Raw genomic sequence first — 25,816 nt, 5'->3', positions numbered from 1 at the left:
ATTAATTACCAAGTTGTACTTTCAAATGGTGTTTTTGACATGTCAAGGCTTTCCAAAGTACAGCCCTTATCTCCTTCCTCATCCCATCCTCCTGCTGCTTTCCCTTAAATCCTGTACTACAAATATTCCAAAGAACTCTGTACTGCTCTGAACATATCATGCTACTAAACACCTCAATATCTTCATTCATGTGGATTTATCAATCTTAATGTTAACTACTTGGTGAATCATGCTTTCTTCCTTTTCCTTTTTTCTTTTACTGGTTCTTTTTAGTTATACATGACAGTAGAATCCATTTTGATAAAATTATAAATGCATGCAATATATCTTATTCTAATTAGGGCCCTATTCCTGTGGATGCACACAATGGTAAGATTGATTGTGGTATATTCATATATGTACATAGGAAAATTAGGTCAGATTCTTTTCATTGAATATTTTATTCCTATCCCCCCTCTCTTCCATTCATTCCCCTTGGTCTAATCTAATGAACTTCTATTCTTCCCCTTTGGTTTAGTTGCTCTATCAGAGAAAATATTTGCTATTTATTTATTTGTTTGTTTGTTTGTTTTGGATTAGCTTATTTCACTTAGCACAGTAGTTTCCAAATCCTTCCATTTACCAGAAAATGTCATAAAATTTCCTTCTTTTATTTATTTATTTATTTTAACACCAGGGATTGAACTCAGGTACACTTAACCATTGGGCCACATCCCCAGCCATTTTTACATTTTATTTAAAGAGGGTCTTGGTAAGTTGCTTAGGGACTAAGTTGCTGAGGCTGGCTTTAAACTCGCAATCCTCCTGCCTCAGTGTCCTAAGCCACTGGGATTAAAAGTGTGCACCACTGCATGAGCTCATTCTTCTTTATGAAATAGTGCTGGGAGCCATCAGCCAAGTAGGTATGACAAATTCCTTGCCAGCTTACTCCCATGCTGTCTAGTGGAAGGACTTCTGAAAGGTGACCTTGCTCAAGGACCAGGGCAGGATCCGTGTTTAGGGTGTTCCCCCTTTAGAATAGGGCAGTTTAGCATAATAGGAGAGTAGGGTGTTTCCCCTTTAGAATAGGGTGGTTTAGTAATAGGAGATTAGGGTGTTCCTCTTTTGGAATAGGGCGTATCCTGCTGCTGAGTTCCTCTTGAGTGCTTAGGGTCAGACAGTATTTTTTTGAGAGACAGAAGCCCATGCGGTGTGGATTTAGGCAGGAGTGGATTTGGGCGGATTGGATTTGGGCAGAGAACGTGGATTCCCCCAGAGCGTGTTTGTAGACGGCCGGTGTGAGTTCGGGAATAAAGAATTGCTGTTTGAATCTACAAGCGGTGTGGAGACTCGTGATTTGTGCCCAGCCGAGAGACTGCGGCATCTGGTGGCCCGTACGGGGAACGTCTGAAACTTGAAGGTAAGTGAAATTGCTCGCCCCTGAGGGAAGGCGAGAGAATGGGTGACCATTTCAGAAAACAATGTGTTCTTCTTTTGATTTATTTTGTTTTTCTTTCAAGCTGCCTATCCCTAGAAATTTCTCAGGCAAACTGGAAAAAATGGTTGACTAAAGGTTTGAAGTTTGTCGGCCCTGAGGAAGAGAAAATTGATACAACGATTTTTTATTCTGTTTTTGCTTCATTCAGTTTCGGTTTTGTTTTGTGTTATCTTATTGGGTTGCGTTATCTTTATAGTAGATTAAAACAAACTGAAAAGATGTTAAGTAAATTGTTAGAGGTTCAGAATATGGTGAAAGACATTTTAGATCAAGCAAAAGAGAAGGTCTCTCCAGCTAGTCAGACAGAGGAAGAAAATTTAAAGGAAAAGGGGTTGTTAGAAAAAAGGCCACAACAGGAGGCTGTTACTAACTCCGTTTTATCACAAGAGGCTTTAATTCAACCAACAGCCCCACCGATAGAGACAGCTGAGTGGCCCTCAAACCCCGTAGTTGATAATTGGGATCCTGAGACAGGACCTCGAAGATTAGCATGCCCTGTACTTGAGCAGGCAGGAGGGCAGCGAATTCACCGTGCTTTAGATTTTAAAACAGTGAAGCAGTTAAAGGAGGCTGTAACAACCTATGGTCCCCAAGCTCCCTTCACGGTGAGCATGGTCGAGTCCATTACTAACTTGGACATGACGCCAGCAGATTGGGCTAGCATGTGTAAATCTGTGCTAAATGGAGGACAATATTTGTTATGGAAGGTTGCCAATGAGGAATTTTGTGCAGAGACAGCTAGGAGAAATGCAGCAGCCGGTTACCCTCAAAGAAATTTAGAAATGTTGCTAGGAAAAGGACCTTATGAGGGTCAGCGGCAACAAATTGAATATGATCCTGCTATATATGCACAAATTGCTGCAGACGCAGTTAGGGCATGGAAGACTTTACAAGGACATGGAGATTTACAAGGTCAGCTATCTAAGGTAATACAGAGAGCTAATGAACCTTACGCTGACTTTGTAGATAGGCTAATTCAAACGGCTGCCAAAATTTTTGGGGATACGGAACAAGCAATGCCATTAATAAAACAACTGGCTTATGACCAAGCAAATCGTTGCTGCAGAGAGGTTATTAGACCATGGAGACATGAAGATTTAAACACATATATTAAATTATGTAGAGATATTAATGAACAAGGGCAAGTCTTGGCAGCTGCAGTACAACAGGCTTTAGATACCAGGCCAAAAACATGCTATGATTGTGAACAAACAGGACATTTTAAAAGGAGTTGCCCCATAGGAGGAGGATTTAACAAAACTAGGTATCAAAGAAATAGAATACCGGGTATTTGCCCACGATGCCGTAGAGGGAGACATTGGGCTAATGAATGCCGTTCTCAAACTACCATAGAGGGTACTCCCTTACCAAAAAACGGAAAAGGACCAGGTATTTACCCACGATACCGTGGAGAAAGGCATCAGGCTCCGTTGCCAAAAAACGGACAGCCGGGCCCAATGCTCCGGGGCCCACAACCACAAATATACGGGGCAGTGGAGGAACCCAGCAACACCATCAGAGTAGTGCCCAGGACACATTGTCCATTAAATCCCTCATCAGACAAACCCGAGGGAGCGCAGGGTTGGACATCTGCGCCTCTGCCAGAGAAGTACTAACTCCAGAGATGGGAATTCAAATCATTCCCACAGGAATAAAAGGACCTCTTCCCCAAGGGACAGTAGGCTTATTATTGGGACGTAGTTCATCTACATTAAAAGGACTTATGATAAGTCCCGGGGTAATTGATCCCGATTATGTAGGTGAAATAAAAATTATAGCTAGTTCTCCAAGAGGTATATCAGTAATTTCACCTGGAGACAGAATAGCACAGTTGTTAATAATACCCAGCCTACATAATAAATTTCCTAGTCATAGTGTAAAAAGAGGTTCCAGGGGATTAGGCTCCACAGGTGTAGATTGGGCTATGTTGTCTTTAAATTTAGATTCTCGCCCAATGTTAAAACTAAATATTCAAGGACACGACTTTAATGGGCTACTGGACACAGGTGCAGACCTTAGCATCATATCTAGTAAGGAATGGCCAAAACATTGGCCATTACAACAAGCCACTCAAACGCTTCGAGGCCTAGGAGTGGCTACTAATCCCCATAGAAGTGCAATGATATTAGATTGGAAGGATCCTGAAGGTTGTGAGGGAACTATACAGCCCTATGTATTGGATCATCTTCCTATAAATTTATGGGGACGAGATGTCCTAGATCAATTAGGTTTGACATTAACAAATAACATCAATCCTAATGCGCCCACTACTAGGGCTAGACAAGGTTTTAGGAAAGAAAAAAGATTAGGAAAACAAGGACAAGGTATAGCAGCACCAATTCAAATAGATCAAGGAACAGACAGACATGGGTTGGATTTTCAGAAAGGGCCACTGAGACAATCAAAATTACTTGGAAATCAGAAAGACCAGTGTGGGTTCCTCAGTGGCCCCTGACTAAAGAAAAGATACAAGTAGCCCATGATCTGGTCAAACAACAATTAGCGGAAGGACATATACAACCTTCCATATCTCCCCATAATACTCCCATTTTTGTCATTAAAAAGAAATCTGGTAAATGGAGATTATTGCAAGATTTAAGAGCCATTAATAATGAGATGGTTATTATGGGACCTGCTCAATCAGGGATTCCTCAATTGTCTGCTTTGCCAAAAACCTGGCATGTTTTAGCCATAGATATTAAAGATTGTTTTTTTTCAATTCCAATTCATCCCGAGGATAGTCCACGTTTTGCATTTACTATCCCTGCATTAAATCATGAAGGTCCTGATCAGAGATATGAATGGAAAGTACTCCCTCAAGGGATGGCTAACAGTCCAACTATGTGTCAAATATATGTTAATAAAGCAATCCAGCCACTTAGAAATCAAAATCCTGAACTACAAATATTTCACTATATGGATGATGTATTATTGGCACATAAAGATAAAAACATATTGCTGGAATGTTATGCCACACTTACAAACTTATTAAAAAATTATAATCTAGAGATAGCAATAGATAAAGTACAATTAAATTTTCCAATTAATTATTTAGGAGTTCTATTATCCTCAACCATGGTCCGTCCACCAAAAATTCAAATACGAGTAGATCAACTCAAGTCACTTAACGACTTTCAAAAGTTATTGGGAGACATAAATTGGATAAGGCCTTATCTAGGCATACCAACAGGAGAGTTGGGACCTTTATTTGATATTCTAAAAGGTCCATCAGATCCAAACTCACCTCGCATGTTAACTCCTGAAGCAAGAAAGGCATTGAAAATTATTGAAACATATATGGAAAATATACATTTGGATAGAATTGATATAAGTTTGCCTTTATTATTTATTGTACTACCAACAAAAAATATTCCTACAGGAGTATTTTGGCAAGAAGGTCCATTATTGTGGATACATTTATCTTATTCTCCTAACACTATTCTTACTAGGTATCCTGAGGCTGTAGGACAATTAATACTCAAAGGAATAAAAGCAGCGAAGGGAGTGTTTGGAATTTCTCCCAATAAAATTATTACTCCATATACTATGGATCAAATTGATGAGTTAGCTAATGAGTTAAATACTTGGGCAATAATCATGTGTAAATCTAATGTTTCATTTGATAATCACTTACCATCTAATCCTTTGTTGTCTTTTTGGTCTAAGCATCCTGTAGTTTTTCCAAAAATGACAAGAAAAACCCCTATCATGAATGCTCCAAATATATTCACTGATGGGTCAAATAATGGTACAGCAGCAGTAGTTACCCCTGATCAAACTTTTACATTTTTAGTACCCAAACAATCAGCTCAAAAGGTAGAGCTTAATGCAGTATTACAAGCCTTTTTAATGTTTAAAGATTCTGTATTTAATTTATTTTCTGATAGTCAGTATGTAGTTAATGCTATAGTATCTCTTGAAGATGCTGGTAGGATTTCCCCTTCTTCTACTGTTTTCTCTTTGTTTTCCACTATACAAAGTCTAATCTGGGACAGAAAAGATCCATTCTTTATAGGACATATTAGAGCACATACAGGATTGCCTGGAGCCCTTAGTTTGGGCAATGATTTAGCAGATAAAACTACACATGACATACATATTTTCTCTACACTAGAAGAAGCTACGAATTTTCATAAAAAATTCCATGTTAATGCTAATACTTTACAAAAGCGTTTTAAAATAACTAAGGAACAAGCCAGACATATAATAAAACAATGTCAAAATTGTGTGACCTTTTTACCACAAGTTAATCTTGGAGTCAATCCTAGAGGACTGATACCTAACCATATTTGGCAGATGGACGTCACACACTTGCCAGAATTTGGAAAATTAAAATATTTACATGTTACAATTGATACTTCTTCCGGATTTTTGATGGGCTCCCTTCATGCCGGAGAAAAAACTAAAGATGTTATAGCTCATTGCTTACAAAATTTTGCCACTGTGGGTGTTCCTAAACAGTTAAAAACTGATAACGGTCCTGGCTATACCTCTACCTCTTTTAAACAATTTTGCTCATCATTTGGTATTACTCATATAACAGGAATTCCATACAATCCACAGGGACAAGGCATAGTTGAAAGAGCTCATCAAACTATTAAAACGTACTTACTAAAACAAAAAGAGGGAATTGGAAAGGGGTATATATCCCCCAAAGATAAACTTAAAATAACACTTTTTACTCTAAACTTTTTAAATTTGGATTCATCAGGACTTAGTGCTGCGGAAAGACGTATGTATCCAAAAAATGTACATAAGACTAAAGTACTTTGGAAAAATATTCTAACAGGACAATGGAAAGATCCTGACCCAGTGATTTTCTGGAGTTGGGGTTCTTTTTGTTTTTCCACAGGGAGAACAGCAACCGATTTGGATTCCAGAAAGACTAACTAAAACAATTTCTACAGATCGAAAAGAAGATGATTTGACTCAAATCCATAACAGCTGATATCCAGAACTCCAGCTTGGCCATTCTTACATCTGCAACAGTGATTAACAAGGATGCTTTTTTCAATATCTATTTTATTATTGCATTTTTCCCACATCATAAGGTTCTATTTTTATTTTTTGAGCTCACACAAACCTAGGTTAATGTTTTTCTGATCAGTTTTATTTTTTTTTGACTATAGAGTTTTTAAACATTGCAATGGAGATTTCACCTAGGTAAAGCTACAAGGCCTTTATTATTATCTTATATGTTGTACGTTTGTTTGCACATTTGTGTTTTGTGTTGTATGTCTGTGTGTGCGTATTTTATATATGAGGAGCGCTCATGAGAAAATGGATCCGAATTTTTTTTTTATTCACGTGATTTAAATGGCTTAATTTAAATTAGGTAAACAGCTGTTAAAGATTGTTTTTAAAGGTGCTTAACATATCTGCTTGTTTACTAATTTAAATCAGGTAAACAGCTGTTAAGGATTGTTTTTTAAGGAGGTTAACAGATCTGTTTGTTTACTTTCACCTTTCCTTTTCATTATATTTAATAATTCTTTTCAGGTTAATGTCTTTTTAGCATCATTGCCAGAATTCCTATCTTCATCCCAATGAATATAACTCAACAAGTATGCTCAATCAAGGAGCCAATTTACTTTGGGAGGCAACGGACTTTGGGAGGAGACGGACAGATTGATAGATTCCTCCCCTTTGAACTGCTTACAGAACTTGCCTGGACTATGTAACTACGTTTAGTGCAGCAAATTGTGGTAATGCTGGCATATCTTTGCTGATGGTGTCACCAGTGATCTTTGCTGATGGTGTCACCAATGATGCAATTTTTCCAAAGGAACTGTCAATTGGCTTGGTGTCGTGGCATTTCTGTATCCTCCTCCCTTCTGCTAGTGATGGTCTAAATTTGGGGGCCAATGGCTATATGCTGGACCGGCAGTCAGTGACGGGTATGATCCAATTGCAATGGTATCAACCTAAGACAGGAGGCTGACGCCTAAAGGTCAGTTGCCTAAAGGTCAGTTTTCCCATGACGGGTAAGAACCATATGTTGAATTGGACAACCTACCAGGCGCGGTCCTTAAGCCACATTAACCTCACTCCCCCACTGGCACCAAGGCCAAATTTGGGGGCCAACAGAGGTGAGGCAAAGAACCTCACCCCCCCACTGGTGCATAGACCTATCCACAAGTATGGCTGTATGCTGGACCGGTAGTCAGTGACGGGTATGATCCAGTTGCATTGGTATCAACCTAAGACAGGAGGCTGACGCCTAAAGGTCAGTTTTCCAATGACGGGTAAGAGCCATATGTTGAACTGGACAACCTACCAGGCACGGTCCTTAAGCCACATTACTTGTTGTTTAATTAATCAGAAGGGGGGAGATGCTGGGAGCCATCAGCCAAGTAGGTATGACAAATTCCTTGCCAGCTTACTCCCATGCTGTCTAGTGGAAGGACTTCTGAAAGGTGACCTTGCTCAAGGACCAGGGCAGGATCCGTGTTTAGGGTGTTCCCCCTTTAGAATAGGGCAGTTTAGCATAATAGGAGAGTAGGGTGTTTCCCCTTTAGAATAGGGTGGTTTAGTAATAGGAGATTAGGGTGTTCCTCTTTTGGAATAGGGCGTATCCTGCTGCTGAGTTCCTCTTGAGTGCTTAGGGTCAGACAGTATTTTTTTGAGAGACAGAAGCCCATGCGGTGTGGATTTAGGCAGGAGTGGATTTGGGCGGATTGGATTTGGGCAGAGAACGTGGATTCCCCCAGAGCGTGTTTGTAGACGGCCGGTGTGAGTTCGGGAATAAAGAATTGCTGTTTGAATCTACAAGCGGTGTGGAGACTCGTGATTTGTGCCCAGCCGAGAGACTGCGGCAAAATAGTAATATTCATTGTGTATATATACCACAATTTCTTTATCCATTCATCTGTTGATGGGCATCTAGGATGGTTCCATATATTACCTATTGTGAACTATGCTGCTATAAACACTGATGTGGCTCTGTCACTGTAGTATGCACATTTTAACTCCTTTGGATATACACCAAGTAATGGGATAACTGAGTCAAATGGTGGTTTCATTCCTAGTTTTTTTGTTTTTTGGTTTTTTTGAGAAATCTCCATATTGTTTCCAGAGTTGCACCAATTTGCAGCCCCACCAGCAATTTTCCCTACATCCTCACCAACATATATTATAACTTGTATTCTTGATAACTGCCATTCTGGTTGGAGTGACATGAAATCTCAGTGTAGTTTTAATTTACATTTCTCTAATTGCTAGAGATGTTTAACTTTTTTATATATTTGTTGACCATTCATATTTCTTCTTTTGAGAAGTGTCTGTTTAGTTCCTTTGCTCATTTATTGTTTTATTTATTTTTGGTGTTAAGTTTTTTGAGTTCTTTATATATCCTGGATATTAATGCTCTATCTGTGGTGCAAGTAGCAAAGGTTTTCCCCCATTCTGTAGGCTCTTTCTTCCTGCTCTTGTATCCTTTGCTAGAAAGAAGCTTTTTAGTTTGATGCCATTCCAATTACTGATTTTTTTATTTTACTTCTCATGCTTTAGGAATCCAATTAAGGAAGTCAGTTCCTAAGCCAACATATTGGAGTGTTAGGTATATATAATCTGTAGGTGCAGGGTTTCTGATCTAATACCAAAGTCTTTGATCCACTTTGAGTTTTGTGCAGGGTGAGAAATAGGGATTAAATTTCATTCTACTACATATGGAATCTCAGTTTTCCCAGCACCATTTATTAAAAAGGCTATTTTTTATCCAGTGTATGTTTTTGGCACTTTTGTCTAGTATGAGATAACTGTATTTTTGTGGCTGTTCTATTGCATTGGTCTTCATGCCTGTTTTGGTGCAAATACTATAGCTCTGTAGCATAATTTAAGGTCTAGTATTGTGATGCCTCTTGCTTCATTTTTTTGCCTATTCTGGGCCTCTTATTTTTTCCAAATAAATTTTATGACTGCTTTTTCTATTTCTATAAAGAATGTCATTGGAATTTTAATAGGAATTGCATTAAATCTGTATAACACTTTTGTTAGTTAGTATGGCCATTTTGACAATATTAACTCAGCCTATCCAAGAACATGGGAGATCTTTCCTTCTTCTAAGGTCTTCTTCAATTTGTTTCTTTAGTGGCCTGTAGTTTTCATTGTAGTGGTCTTTTACCTCGTTTGTTAAATTGATTCCCAAGTTTTGTTTTGTTTTGTTGAGGCTATTGTGAATGGGATAGTTTTACTAATTTCTCTTTCAGCTGATTCATCATTGGTATTCATCATCAATGATTTATGGGTGTTAATTTTGTATCCTAATTTGCTAAATTCATTTATGAGTTCTAGAAATTTTATAGTGAAGTTTGTTGTTGTTGTTGTTGTTGGTCTTCTAAATATAGGATCATGTCATTAGCAAACAGATAGTTTGAGCTCTTCTTTTCCTATTTGTATCCCTTTAATTTCTTTCATTTTAATTGTTTTGGCTAGATTTTCAAGGACTATGTTGAATAGAAGTGGTGAAAGTGGGTATCCCTGTCTTATTCCAGTTTTTAGACGGAATGCTTTCATTTTTTTTCCTTTTAAATGATGTTGGCCTTTGGTTTGTCATATGCAACTTTTACAATATTGAGGTATGTTCTTACCATCCCTAGTTTTTCTTGTGTCTTAAACATAAATGGATGCTATATTTTGTCAAATGCTTTTTCTGCATCTATTGGGATAACCATGAATTTTTGTCTTCAAATCTATTTGTGTGGTGAATTACATTTGTTGATTTCCATATGTTGAACCAAACTTGCATTCCTGTGATAAAACCCACTTGATCATGGTGCACTATCTTTTTAATGTGTTTTGGTATTGCTAATATTTTATTAAGAATTTTGTATCTATGTTTATCAAGAATATTGGTCTGAAGTTTTTTGCTTGATGTATCTTTGTCTGGTGTTGGTACCAGGGTAATACTAGCTTCATAGAATGAGTTTGGAATGGTTCCCTCCTTTTCTATTTAATGGAATAATTTGAAGAAGAATGGTATTAGTGGTGTTAGTTCTTCTCTATAGGTCTGGTAGAACTTGGCTGAGAATCCATCTGATCCTGGGCTTTTCTTTGTTGGAAGGCTTTTGATGGCATCTTCAATTTAATTACAGAAAATTCATCTGTTTAAATTTTCTACATCATCCTGGTTCAATTTGGGCAGGTCTTATGTCCCTTAGTGAATCATTCTTTAAAGTCAGTTTCCATTCTTTTCCTATTCCCTCCCTTCTCTAAATTCCTATGACATTTACTGACATGATCATTCATTTAGCCTTGAATTAAAAGCTACCCATCTAAACCTGAAGGTTTTTTAATTCAGAAATGATGTTCTTAATTTCTCTGTATTATTAACAGTACTTTGAACACAGTCTCCTTATATACAGGTAAATACTTTCTATATAAATACTCTATATATAGTTAAACAGATGGTATTTAATATTACCTTACTAATTCAACAAAGACATTGGAAGTGATTACAGATTTATCAAGAGCAAAAATGAAGTCAGATGATAAAACTCTTAAAAACTGAACTTTATAAACATCATTGAACATTAAATTATAAACTATAATATGGATATTAGCAAATTTACTAATTTTTATAATGTCTTTTTTGTTTTTGTTACAGGGGATTGAACTCAGAGGCACTCGACCACTGAGCCACATCCCCAGCCGTATTTTATATTTTACAGACAGGGTCTCACTGAGTTTCTTAGTGCCTTGCTTTTGCTGAGGCTCTTTTTGAACTCAGGATCCTCCTGTCTCAGCCTCCTAAGCCACTGGGATACAAGCGTGAGTTACTGCCCCTGGTTATATTATGTCATGTTAAGTGTACTTAACATCACTTAAACCTTTTCTATTTCATTTTAAATAAAAGAAATGTCATTAGAAGCATAATATAAAACAGCAACATACTGATTGAAGACTCACTTTAGTTTCTAGTCCTTTTCTGTTCAGGATCTTTAACATTCTAGGATAAGACTGATCATAGCTTGCAGGTCCCGGATTGTCTGAAATAAACTTCTTAAAACGTTTCTCTCGGTTTTGTAGACTACGGCCTCCTTTTATATTATACTAATTTGGAAAGAAAATTATTTATTGAATAATTTAAAAAAGTGTTTTATAATTAATTTCTATTTGACAAGTATTAAATATTATAAACAAACAGCTTTAAACACAATCTGAAAAAAAGGGGAGAGCCTGGGGATATAGGTCAGAGGTAGAGTGCTTACCTAGCATGTGCAAAGCCCTGAGTTCAATCCCTAGTAGCACAAAAAAAAAAAAAAAAAAAACCCAACCTCAGAAAGTTAAGACCTTTGATTAAAAACACAGTTCTAGTAAAAGAGGACAATGAGTTGTCAAGTTTTAACTTTGATCTCAAACTAAAATATACTGCACTTAGAGCACTCTAAGACAATACAAGAAAATGCAGTTTAAAAACAGAAATCAAAGAGGAATTTCCAAAGTTGTGAAGAAGGAATAGAGTATATGCTTTCCAGGCTATTGGAAAACATTTTTCTGAAATGAGCTTTTTAAATGTTGGCATTCATATTGCAGTGAAAAAGCAAACCTTTCAAGTTTGCTTAGGATCAGTTATTTTCATAAATAACATATTGATAATTTCCAGCAAGATTTATGTCACTTATTGGCAAAGTTTTATTTTATGCTTACATTAGTTTTATTACATTGTTTAATGTAATTAAATTGTAATTATTACATTGTTTAATGCATAGAACACTGAAGGAATCTTACATAGTTCATTATGGAGCATATGTGCATTCTCCAGAATTAGAAAATTATCAACTAATAGCCATCTAATTCAAATAAAATTTCAAAAGGGTAAAAGTTGATATTCATGATTATGAGGATACTGGAGTTATAGCCACCACTTATGAACATGAATGGAGACCCTTGAAGATATTCTGATCATAGACTCAAGACTGTAAAAAACAGAAGACAGATGAGACAATGGCAATGACTATAGCTTTAGAATATGGCACTAAAACTAACCTCTTCACTCTACTGCCATCCCTCTTCTACGTGACTTGACCAAAAATTGATTTTTGTATCATACTCCAAAGCTAAAGTCATTGCCATTGTCTCATCTGTCTCTTGTTTCTGTAAAATCTCAAGAGCCTGACCAGGATATTGTCAAGGAACCATAATCCACTCAAGACTCTTAATCTCCTAATCTCATGGACCACATAGCATATAATGTTTTGTGTCTTATAGAAGACATGGAACAATGAATACTACCCAATCAGGCAATCAACATCAAATGCATTTATTTTATTTTCTCTTAATTATAAAATATAGATTGAAAAGAAAAATAAGATTATTATAAGGATAAAATATGTCAATGATATTTTAGACTACCAGAGGAAAAAATCATGAGCCTTTATTAACCAAGACAATAACAATATAAATGTACCTGAGCTTCTGAAACATTATAGTGCCCTGGACCTGGAACAGCTTTTTCAGTGTCAGAAGCAATAGTAAAAGTACTTTCTCTGGTACTTGAAGAAAGAAATGGTGCACAGCCACCTATTAAAAAAAAATTGCATCACTGGCCGATTCAATAGGATTCCAAAGATTTTGGAGAAAAAAACAAAAGCATATAATCATTTAGTACTCTTAACATTAAGACTATATTTTTAGAATTAATGGCTACCACAGAAGTTATTATTATAATATCAGATTTTATTAATATATTAAAATAAAAACCTAAAACAGTGGAATTACTGGACAACAGAAAAAAATGCCTAAAGAAAATAAAATACAAAAGACTTTTGTCATCTAATCATATTTGTTTGGCATGAAAGTGGTATTTATATTTAACTGATAAAACATTTTTACCCTCAGAAGACCATTGCTTTACTATTTGAAATAGAATATATTATTCATATAAAATAGCATATATAAACATATATATAGCATATATAAACTTATATATTCATAAACATATATAAACAGCCTATGCAAAGAGAATTTCAAGTAGATGTACAGCAGAATTTCAACACATGCACTGATATTGTCTCCTTGCCTTAGCACCTAGTTGGTACTCAGTAAATATTTCTTGATTACTGGACTTTAAACAAAGATTTACAAACCCAAGATGCAAAAATCATTGGAACAAAGAATCATAAAATCAGACAAATTTGTGTAGTCTACTGAAAAACTAATTTATAAAAAATTTATAAACTATATAGAGAACTAATATCACTTAAGCAATATGTACATTGAAACAGATGGGAAAGAATAGAACAGCTATATTTAACAGTGAGCACTCATAACTTGAACACGAAATCTGGTACCCTAAAGAAACATGTGTGCTACAGTAAGAATTTATCATGATAATTAGTTATATAAAATCTTACTACTCTCAATTAATAGTAGATGATACCTTATTTTATACATTTTTTGAGGCCCACATGTATTGAGATGCAAATGAATCAAGAATTATTTGTTAATTTTAGGGGGTTTGTTTGCTTTTTTCATTTTTAATTTTAATTTGTTATATGTGACAGCAAAATGTATTACAATTCATATTACACATATACAGCACAATTTTTCATATCTCCAATTGTACACAAACTAGAGTCACACCATTCATACATGTACTTAGGGTAATGATGTCTATCTCATTCCACTGTCTTTCCTACCCCCATGAACCCCCCTCCCATTTTCCCCTTTGCCATATCTAAAGTTCATCTAATGCTCCCATGCACCTCCACCACCACATTATGAATCAGCAGCCTTAAATCAGAGAAAACATTTAGCATTTGGTTTTTTGGGATGGGGTAATTTCATTTAGCATTATATTCTCCATCTCTATCCATTTGCCTGCAAATGCTATCATTTTAGTCTCTTTTAAAGTTGAGTAATATTCCATGTGTATATATACACCACATTTTCTTTATCCATTCATCTATTGAAGGGCATCTAGGTTCGTTTCACAGTTTAGCTATGGTGAATTGTGCTGCTATAAACATTGATGTGGCTATGTCCCTGTAGTATGCTATTTAAAGCCCTTTGAATATAGACCGAGGAGTAGGATAGCTAGGTCAAATGGTGGTTCCATTCCCTATTTTCCAAGGATTCTCCATACTGCTTCCCATATTGGCTACACCATTTTTAATCCCACCAGCACTGTATGAGTGTGCCTTTTTTCCCACATTCTCACCAACACTTATTGTTGTTTGTATTCTTAATAGCTGCCATTCTGACTGGAGTGAGATGAAATCTTAGAGTAGTTTTGATTTGCATTTCTCTAATTGCTAGAGATGTAGAACATTTTTTTCATATATTTGATCGATTAATTGTATAACTTCTAAGAAGAGTTCAGTTTCTTGACCCATTTATTGATTGGGTTGTTTGGTTTTTTGGTGTTAAGAATTTTGAGTTCTTTATATATCCTAGAGATTAGTGCTCTTACACACATGTGGTAAAAATTTGTTCCCAAATTGTAGGGTCTCTATTCACCTCACTGATTGTTTCTTTTGCTAAGAAACTTTTTAGTTTGAAACCATCCCATTTATTGATTCTTGATATTAATTCTGGCACTATAGGAGTATTATTAAGGAAGTAGGAGCCTATTCCAACATGATGGAGATTTGGCCCTACTTTGTCTTCTAGTAGATGCAGAGTCTCTGGTTTAATTCCTAGGTCCTTGATCCACTTTGAGTTGAGTTTTGTGCATGGTGAGAGATAGGGTTTAATTTCATTTTGTTGTATATGGATTTTCAGTTTTCCCAGCACCACTTGTTGAAGAGGCTATCTTTTCTCCAATGCATGTTTTTGGTACCTTTATCTAATATAAGATAACTGTAATGATGTAGATAATTCTCTGTGTCCTCTATTCTGTACCATTGGTCTACCAGTCTATTTTGGTGCCAATACCATGCTGTTTTTGTTACTATTGCTCTATAGTATAGTTTAAGATCTGAAATAGTGATGCTACCTGCTTCACTCTTCCTACTAAGAATTGCTTTAGCTATTCTGGGTCTCTTATTTTCCCAAATGAATTTCATTTTATGACTGCTTTTTCTATTTCTATGAGGAATGTCATTGGGATTTTGATTGGCATTAAATCTACATAGTGCTTTTGGTAGTATGGTCATTTTGACAATATTAGTTCTGCCTATCTAAGAACAATGGAGATCTTTCCATCTTCTGAGGTCTTCTTTAATTTCTTTCTTTAGCATTCTGTAGTTTTCATTGTAGAGGTCTTTCACCTCTTTCATTGATTTTTTTTTTTTGAGGCTATTGTAAATGCGGTAGTTTGTTTTCCTCATTTCCCTTTCAGAGGATTTGTCACCGGTATACGGAAATGCTTTTGATTTATGGGTGTTGATTTTGTATTGTGCTAATTTTCTTAATTAATTTACTAGTTCTAGAAGTTTTCTGGTGGAATTTTTTGGGTTTTCTAGGTATAGAATCATACTGTTGGCATAAAAGATCATATTGTTACAGTATAAAAGATGAAAGAAAAGTACAGATGTCTTCTTTTTATCTTTTTTATGTTTTAATTAGTGTAATACAGCTATACATAATAGTGGAAATCATTTTGACATATTTATAAATGCATCTAACATAATTTGCTCCATTTTAATTCCTACTACTTCCCCTAAATCCCTCACTTCCTCCTTTTCACTAGTCCCCTTCCTCTACTCTACAGACATCATTACTTTAAAAAAAATAATAATTTCTTGCAAGCATTAAAAAAATATTAAAATAACTTAAAACAAAGATAAGCATCACAAAACATATTCCCAGAAACTTAAAAAGAAGGGAATTCTTTGTCCACATTGAGGTGATTAAGAAAGTTTCATGAACAATGATAGTGGGTGTTGCCTGGGTCAGTGGTACACGCCTGTAAACCCAGATATTGAGGAGACTGAGGCAGGAAGATCACAAGTTAGCATACAGCCTAAGCAACTCAGTTAGATACTGTCTCAAAACAAAATAAAATAAAATAAAACAAAATAAACAGGGCTGGGGATATACCACAATGATAGAGAGGTTGCTTAGCCTGCACAGGGTCTGGGTTTAATCCTCAATATTGAAGGGAAGAGGGAAAAAAATTCAAGTGTTAATTTAAGGCCAAATGTGTAGCTCAGTAGTACAGCATGTACTAAGGGTATGTAAGGCCTTTAGTTTCAAATCTCAGCACAAGCACACAAGCACACACACATGTACATAAAACCCTCTGGGTGTTGACTGTCCCAAAGCAGCAGAAAAGGAAGAAGATGAAAGAAAGAATAAGAGAGTGGAGGCAAAAAGATACTTAAGTAACAAAGACCACAAGAACAAAAATTATTTAAAGTAAGCCAAGGTTCATTTTGAAAAGGCCACCAATTTCTGGTAGAGCTGAGAACCCCAGCATACTAGTGGAACATTCCAAGTCAGGGTAAATAATCAGAGGTCAAGATACAGATTTCATTCCAATATGCACACATAAATACACACTTATGTACCCACAAACCAAAACAGATTATATAAAGTGAATCATACAAACTATCAGCTTCCAAGAAAATATGACCCATACACAAGAAAAGTTAATAAAATAGATTCAAAAATTGAAGGTGGAATTAGAAGACAAAAAAGTTTCTATTATAAATACGCTTCATATATTCAACAAGGCAGAGGAAAGAGAAACACAATGAAAAGATATAAAAAGGACTCATCACACTTCTGAAGTGAAACATACACTGGAGATTAACAAAAAATTTTAGGTAGGTTAGCAATGTTTTTCTCGGTCCTTTAATCACTTTGAAAATAAATGTTTAAAACTAAAATAATCTGAATTTCACATACACATATTATTACATATATATTATAGTGTATGTAAAAGTAAAATGTACAATCACAATAGTCCAAAGGATGAGATGGAGAAAAGGGAAGTGTATTGTTGAAAAGCTCATGTGCTGTGTGCAAAGCAGTGAAACATTATTTGAAGATGGAATAAAAAACATATATTGTAAACCCTAGGCAACCACTTAAATATAAAGCAAAGTGAACTAATGGGGGAAAGGCACCTCAAAAATATCTCTAAAAATATGTTTGTGTTGTGTGCACATAAACTGAATGAAATTTTTTCTACAAATAAAACTTGGTTACTATATGTTCATTGATCATTAATTCAATTATGGATGTTTCCTTCCTTTGATTGAAATGGGTGAATTGAAATATATTATCCACTTTAAAACAAATAAAGAAAGAAAAAGGTAGCAAATAAGCCAATAATGGAGTAAGAAGAGAATCACTTGTTTAAAAACTCAATTCATAGAACAAAGGTAGAAAAAGAACAAATGAAATAAATAAGAAAACAAATAGCAAAAGAGTTAATGTAAACCCAGTGATATTGATAATGAAATTAAAGGTAAAAGTTCTAAACACTTAAATTGAGAGGCAGAGATTATCACATAGGATAACCAAGACCTAACATTATCTGCTAGATAATGTTAATTAAGAAACCCTTTCAAAACATAAAGACACAGAGTTTCTTAAAATATAAAAGGATGAAAGCCAGGTGTGGTGGCACACACCTGTGATCTCAGCTATTCAAGAGGCTAAAGCAGAAGAATATCAAATTCAAGGCCAGCCTGCCTACTTAGCAAGCTCTCATCTCAAAATAAAATTTAGACATGGGGAGTAGAATGTAGCTTGGTGGAAGAGCACTTACCTAGCATGTACAAGGCCCTATGCTCAATAACCAGTACTTCAAAAATAAAATTAAAATTAAATAATAAAATAATGGGAAAGATGCATCATGCAATCAACACTCAATGAAAGCTAGAGTGACTATATTAAAACTCAACAAAGCAGATTTTAGAACAAGGAGTATCAGGAAAAAGAAAAATGATTAATAATAATAAAAGGGTTTAATAATTTGTAAAGAAAAGCAAGGAAGCAATACTATAAAAATCAAGATAGTGCTTACCTGAAGTGCTTATCTGTGGAATAGTGCTTACCTGCAGGTAAAAGGATTATGACTAAAAAGGAAAGTTTGGCAATGTTCCATTTCTTGAGTTGACCTTTCACCAAAAAATCCTCTATATTTATATTTTGTGCAAATTTCTATACAAACATTATTATACCTCACAAAGGTGTATTTTTAAGTTCATACATTCAGTATTGTAGTATAAGATAAACAAATATGAAAACTAAGAAAGCTAAATTCAAGGCTACTTCTGAGGCAGTTGTCATCAGAACATGGCAGAGCACCTAACTGAATCTACCCAATAATTGTAAAAATAATGGGAAAGTACTAAAATTCATTTAAAAATGTAAAAAGCAAGCACACAACCTCATGTATCCAATATATTATGTCGATGGCAAAATAAATATACTCTATATACATAAGTGGGAAACAAAGAATCAATAAAGCCAACATTCATAACACTCTCATTCAAGTATTACAAAATTAATTACATAGACTTCTGTCAATAAACTGAAAGTACATATGAAATACTGAGCACAAGTAAAATAAAAGAATATTGAAATGTTTACAATGATAATAATAGGAATTAGCCAGGTGAAGAAGACAGAGTATACTGAGAATATGTATTAACAGGTACAAAAACACAAAAGTGAGCATGCATGAACTTATGAAAATTGCAAAGTTGGAACTGCTGAAATGTAATTCAAGTGTAGGAGGAATTGTGGATGCCTGGAAATATCAGGTTAAGTGGGAGACCAATTTAGGAATAAGAACATGAAGAACATTATTTATCATATTAAAGAGTTTATATTTTTAAACTTGGTGTTTCAAAAGTTGTTTTCTTTTTAACAAATAAATAAGTATATCATAGAAAGATCATTCTAGCCACAACAAGAAGATGGACTGGAGACTGAAATAAAAGAAAATACGTAATATTTTATTGGTTTGGTTCAAAATAAAATAATGAGGACTTGAACTAAGAGTCAGTTAAATGGAAAGAGGGAACCAATTTCAGAAAGACTGTGAAAATAGAATGGATAGGTCTTAATGATCAACAGGAATGATTAGGCAGAGAAGGAGGCTGGAATGGTTCCAAAGCTTGAAGTGTACAACAGATGAATAGATAGGGAACTTTTTTAAAGGGGCCACTATTGGTGGGGAAAACAATGATTTCAAACACTTGGAATTTCAGGTGCCAGAGACCATCCAGATTTATATGTCCTAAAAAGTAACTAACAATGCTAAAGGCCTTAATATCAAAAGAAAGCTCATCTTGGAGATCTAAATTTCAATTTTCACCTGAATGATCAGAATCATTCAGCAGTTGAGTTTCTAGAAGCAGTTGAGTTTCTAGATATGAGAAAAGCAACAAGCAAAAGATGGAATGCCCAGTATATAAATATTTTAAAGGTATTTAGAAAAAATAAAATCTTTAAAGAAGACTGTGAAGGATTGGTACAAGAGCGGGAAAAAGATTTCCTGATTCACTGTTTAACCATGTGTTAGATACTTTTCCAAAACAATAAAGGAAGCTACACAATGCAACAAAGGATTGATGTTTGACTTACATTTACCTAGCCAACAGAGTAGCTCATATGTCAACTTATTCTTATGAGTGTCTTGGAGTTTCTATTAAACTCTTTGAAAGCAGGGTTAGTACTCTGAACACTTTTAGATTCTCCAAGTAGTAGACATTTAGTTTATTGTGGGCCTGTTGGCTCCTTTCACATGATTTTTATATTTTCTAGGCTAGTCACCAGTAGTTTTGCCTATAGTCAGTTACACTTCTTAACTTCAGATTATGTTTAAAATTAAGAGTGTGGTATTCTGTAAATATGGGAATCCATGTGGCCACCTTCCCTACCTAATTCAGGGAATATGTCTGTATTTTTCATGCCAGCAGTGCTAAATGTTGTAGTTTGGTTGACAGAGCTATTTCTAAGTGATTGATGGAAGCAGTACTCAATCTTCAGTCAGGTGATTTCATTTACCTGATAATAATATCTTTTATGGGAATTATTCTGACCTCTTTTAATATATTCTTTCAAAAATTATTCTGGGACATGATCTGAAAATTAAAATGTATGGGATAGTTAAAAGAGTGTATGGCTTGAAATCAAAAAATCTCAATTTGAATCTTATCAGCTGTAACTTTGAATAAGACGATAATTTTCTATACTTAATCTTACTTATTAATACAAAGGACAAATCCTTCCCAGAAATGTGAAGAAAAAAAAAGTGAACAGTAGTAACTTATCTTGGGCAGTTGCAACAGTATAGAATGGCTCACCTCAGTCTTGCAATAAGAGCCAATTCCAGAAATTAAGGAAGAAATAATGTGAGACTTCATTACCATACTGGAGGCAAAGGACTTTGATAATGGTGTGGAGAAAACTGTTAGAAAAACAGACTATATTTTTCTCCTAGATGTGGATGATAAAACTGGGAATTCTGAGTCAAAAAAGAAACTGTGCTCAGATACCACCCAGGTTGAAGGTACTCCATCTTCTAAACTGACTGTGCTAGCCAATGGTGACCATAAAATAAAAGGGAATGACACAGAGGTCTCCACTGAATGCTGAAGATGTTTGGCAAGTCGCTGCAGGTCGAGGTACACAAACAGGAAGCCATGTATAGAGATGCTACTAAGTTACCAGCAATCCATGTGGGGGCACAGCAAGACCTTGTCTGGGAAGGTGCCCAGTGGAGTATCCACTAAAACTTGTTGGGGTGAGCATTGTTGGGTGTTCTTTGCATAAGAGCACCTTGGAAGCAAGAAAATAGAAAGCACACTGGAACCAGGAGGAAAAGACCCTTCCTCCAGGAACTTCTACTAAGTGGAACCTCCTACAACTGGCAAAGGAGAAATGTTTACAGGGTCCAGCATCATTATTACAAGCAAAGTAATGAATCACAGATTTAAAGCCAAGGGACAGTAAGTTAATTATTGGCACAGTAAAAAAAAAAAAAAAAAAAAATGTGGGGCACGGAGAGCAAGAGAAATGATGCTGTTAAAAGATACCTGGGAAGAAGTGTTTCTAGGAAGAAAATGGTCAATTGTATCAATTAGGATCACAAAGTATCATAGCTGTGAGCATTTGGGGCAGTTATTAGTTACCAGTAGGTTGTTGGGGAGTAAATGTTTCTAATACTTCAACTGCATTAAAATATATGCATAACAAACTTCCAAAATACTGAAATTGGGTAGTAAGAAGCAGAAAATTTCAAGATTTAAAATATCGACAGCCGACAAGTTTTACTGCACCCAAAGAAACCTAAACCAACCCAAAGCTGATCAACTCATGTTAACAGAAAAAATGATTCTGACATCTGTTTAAGAATACAGATGTAGTGAATTTCTAGGGGAAAATGTCGGTCAACCAAGGAAAAAATTATTTGGATGGTATTAGGCTCCCGAAAATCATCAGAATAGAAAAAGTAGAAAGCAAGTTGGAAATATTTGTTAAAAGTTTGGCCTAAGTCACTAACTGCAAACAAGTAGCTATTTAAATTATCCAGCCCCATTCCACTCTAGAGGATGTAACTTCTTTACAGAATGCAGGAAAAGACCCTCTAGTGAAACGTGTTTCAAGAGAGGATGGTCAGATAATTTGTCTGAAAAAAAAAAATTGATAGGACTATCTTTAAGTGATACTGTGAAATAAGAATATAAAAGTTACATCTTTATAAATAAATATCTGATTAATTGAAGAGAAAGTGTGAGGCACACAGGACTACAAAAAACAAGAGACAGACTGAGAGAGACAGAGAGACAAGAGTACACAGGATTTGGATTATATAGTCAACAGAGACAGGAAACTAATCTTCTAGATGTAGTATTTTCCCTAATTACTTTAAGTTTTCTTCCATTTATTAAGTAGCATCATTTCACTTTATTTAACTCCCCAAGCACACAGAAGCCGAGCAGGCTGTTAGTTGTTTGACGCAGGAAAACTGGCCTTTCCTATATCTTACCTGTTGCCTGCCGCTTCAAAGAAAGTACCTGGTAGGATCCAGGACCCACATGCTCCTCAGTGCTGCCACCTTCAGCCAATCTGAGCAAACGGGGAGCCCGGTCATACATAACGAGGGTGGACAGGACCGTGGAAGGTGAAAACAAGTTGGCTAAAGGTGTGTGGAGCAAATGGAGGCAAACACTAATCTGAAGCCCGCGGAGAAATCACTCAAACCCAGAAGCTAGCAAAGGAACTATCTCCAGACCCGCTTATTGGTGTCAGATTTCCCCAAAGTGGATTTCTAGCTCCATGGTCAAGTTGAAGGGAGAGCAACCACAGATTACACTTCCCACACCATCATGTTAACCAGCTAAGAACTCAGACACTCCTCCGAGGAACAGCTCCCAGGAGCTTCCGGACTTGGCCTCGCCCACTTCTCTCTGGCCCGGAAGTTTAGGGGCGGACCCTGTGGCACTACTTTCCCTCGGAGCATGCGCATTGAATGTTCCCTCACGCCCTGCCTCCACCTTCTGTTTCTGCGAGGATGTGGAAATGTAGCTTTGGAGCTTTTCTCGCAACCGTTAGTGCTGTGTGTCCCGGTGTTCTCAATGTACAGAAAAGCCCTGGAAAACACGTTAGAAGGGAGTTGAGTTGCCCCTCATCTGTTTCTCCTATAAATCAGGTTGGCTGGGAAGAGACTCAGCAAAAATTATGATAGAAAAAAGAGTAGCGCAGAGCAGAGTCTGGGTTCCCCAAGCTTGCCCTCCACTCTTACCATAGCTAACTCGCATCCACCGAGAAAGATCACCTCTGATCTTGACCCTTAGGTAATTCAAACTGCTAAGAGAAACCCATCGGGGGTCGAGCGGGGAAGTGAGATGACAAGAAATCAGGAACCAGAAGAAAAGTTCACCAACTGAACCAAGGCAAGTGCAAGTGACTGAAAGTTGTTTCTACTGTCAAATGCCAGGCAACAGCAACATTGATTTATCTCTGTTTGTAAAGGAAAGCGAAGCCATGAGAAAAATCCCAGTCCACCCGCACTAAACTGATGAATCACCCAACCATAAGCAAAACTAATCTGGTTTCTGCAAAGGCCTTAAGAAGTCAATGTCAGAATCCAGTTCTGCTTGTCTCAAACAGTTTGCCCGTCAAAAAAAAAAAAAAATAAATAATCTTATTTAGATTCTAAAGATCCTTAAAGGTTTAGACAAATCCTGCCTTGACCATGCCATGCCAACTAAAGAGCTATAGTATTTGAATTTGTCCCTACTACAAATTTTAATGCATTTATACTCAGTGATACCTAATTCACTTCTCAATTCTGTGCACTATTTACTTTAGCTTTATTGTGCCACAATTATATAGAATATTCTTTCTATATTAGAATATATATAAGGCTATGTGCTTCTAAATGATGTGTCTCTTACTCCCTTTTTTTCCTAATCAGTAGCTACCTGAGTAATTTATTTACTCATTTTAAAATGCTTGGTGTATTCCATAAGTTCAATACCCTGCTAAGTTATAGGGTCACAAAGACATAGGAAAGTCCTTGTCCTCAGACGTTCTCATATGAGGAAAACCCCATGAAATAATCCTAAAGACCAGGTAACAAGCGAGGTATATAAAATAGTAAGAGATCCAGTATTGCAGTATTTTAGAAACCTCTTCCTATTAAAGAATAGGTAATGATCAGTAATCCTTTGTGACTGACTTTGGTTCTTCTTTCATTCTTACAGAAACCCTCATAGTTCTCTGCATGTTATTTTAAACTTATTTTCCCAAGCTGCCCCAGATTCCCACTGAGAAAATCTAGTATTTACTATGATATATGAGGAAAAATGTCACAGAGGTTAAAGGAGAAAAATCCATATGCTTCAGAGGATGATCCACTGGTGCTTGTTTTAATACTATCAGACATTCCTTAGGACCTCATTTACCCTTGATGACTCAAACCAGACTGTTAACTCAGAGAGCAAATGCATGTCAAGACAATTGCTATAAACACTGGTGCAGACTCATACCCTTCTCTGGCTGCTCAGCAACCTAGACTACTCTTCCCTTTGATATATTTAGGTTTAAAATTTGAAATGGTAGTTGTAATACGTTATCTGCTTTCTGTCTAATTTGGTTTTTTTGGGCCATTGAGTCTAAACTAACTTAGACAAAGGAAGTTCTTTATAGAGTCTCTCCTAGCTCATTCATAGACCTCTAAAAGGAAATTGTGTCTGACGTGCCAACTGGAAATACAGTGATTCTTTACATCTTACTGCCTCCTGGGTCAATGTTCTTTCCTCAAGGACTTCACAGGAATGCGTAATTTACCAATGGCAGAACTTCAGTGATTTTGGATTCCCAAGGCAAATTCTATCTGAATATCACACCACTGAAGTATTATACCACCTGCAGACACATCTAATTTGTAATACTTGATCAATCAGAGTCTCTTAAGAGTATAGAATTCTAAGAATTTTAACAAAAAGTCTTTTAAAAAAATTGAAAGCCAGGCATGGTGGCACATGCCTATAATCTGAGTGACTTGGGAGGCCAAAGCAGAGGATTACAAGTTCAAAGCCAGCCTCCACATTTTAACAATTTAGCAAGACCTGGTTTCAATCCCCAATCTATCTATTGATATATATATATATCGATAGATAGATTGGTAGATATAAAATATGTATATATAATATATATTTATATATATTTAGTATGAAATACATATATATTTTATAGTATGAAAACAACTACTTACTTATTACTGTGGTTGCTCTTCTTCATATTTCCCAGTTGTTATTTCTTTCTTATGGCTCAGCAACCAGAATGATACACATGTTTCAGGTTTGGCAAATATTTTTAAATGAGAAAAGTAAATAATGTCCATTGTCTTACATTGTGGTAAACATCTCTTGGATAGTCTGGAATGAGTATGCTAAAAAACAAAATAAATACATTAGCACAAAATTATGATTATCTACAAACACAAAGATTTTGGCTCACTACTTCATAATTCCTGCAAAACATGTTTAATGCTAATTAGCCACACATTAGCTGACCATTTCTACAGTATTAATAAGAGATGTAACTTAAATTTGAACTAAGATTTTATTTGACTTCAAAATTGGAGTTATTTTCATTTCTACCTGCTGGTTCTCTTCAGAATGAACATTTGTTGAGGAAAAGGAGGTACTAGGGTCAACCAAATCTCCTGTTGCTCACTAAGTAAGTTTATCAAGTAAGCCAATATACATTCTGTTCTGTATTTTTCACTATACCACTGTCTCACAAGTTACATATTGGTCAAGTAAACCTTGCATTTCCCATACAGGTACTTTTGTCCAAGGCTTATCTCTGCTTGAAAATACTGGTTTTTTCTTCTTCAGCTATTAATGCTAAACTGTGTAGAATATTTATTTTTTGGATTCCTTACAGCATTTAGCATAGCACATTTTAAAGAGTATATTGTTA

At 35.8% G+C, this 25,816-nt stretch overlaps 1 protein-coding gene across 1 annotated transcript in view; it reads right to left on the bottom strand.

Moving 5' to 3' along the window:
• Nucleotides 1-22,479, bottom strand: part of Stpg2 (sperm tail PG-rich repeat containing 2) — a 521,628-nt gene extending 499,149 nt beyond the window's left edge. Inside the window, exons 1-3 of the mRNA XM_076864073.1 lie at nucleotides 22,371-22,479; nucleotides 12,885-12,997; nucleotides 11,384-11,527 (exon numbers count right to left, since the gene is read on the bottom strand). Coding sequence (XP_076720188.1) covers nucleotides 11,384-11,527; nucleotides 12,885-12,997; nucleotides 22,371-22,479 — 366 coding nt within the window. The remainder of the gene's footprint in view (nucleotides 1-11,383; nucleotides 11,528-12,884; nucleotides 12,998-22,370) is intronic.
• Between the last annotated feature and the right edge of the window lie 3,337 nt (nucleotides 22,480-25,816).

This window comes from Callospermophilus lateralis, chromosome 8, assembly GCF_048772815.1.
Source record: "Callospermophilus lateralis isolate mCalLat2 chromosome 8, mCalLat2.hap1, whole genome shotgun sequence".
Lineage (NCBI taxonomy): Eukaryota > Metazoa > Chordata > Mammalia > Rodentia > Sciuridae > Callospermophilus > Callospermophilus lateralis.
This window is presented reverse-complemented; position numbering and strand designations above follow the sequence as displayed.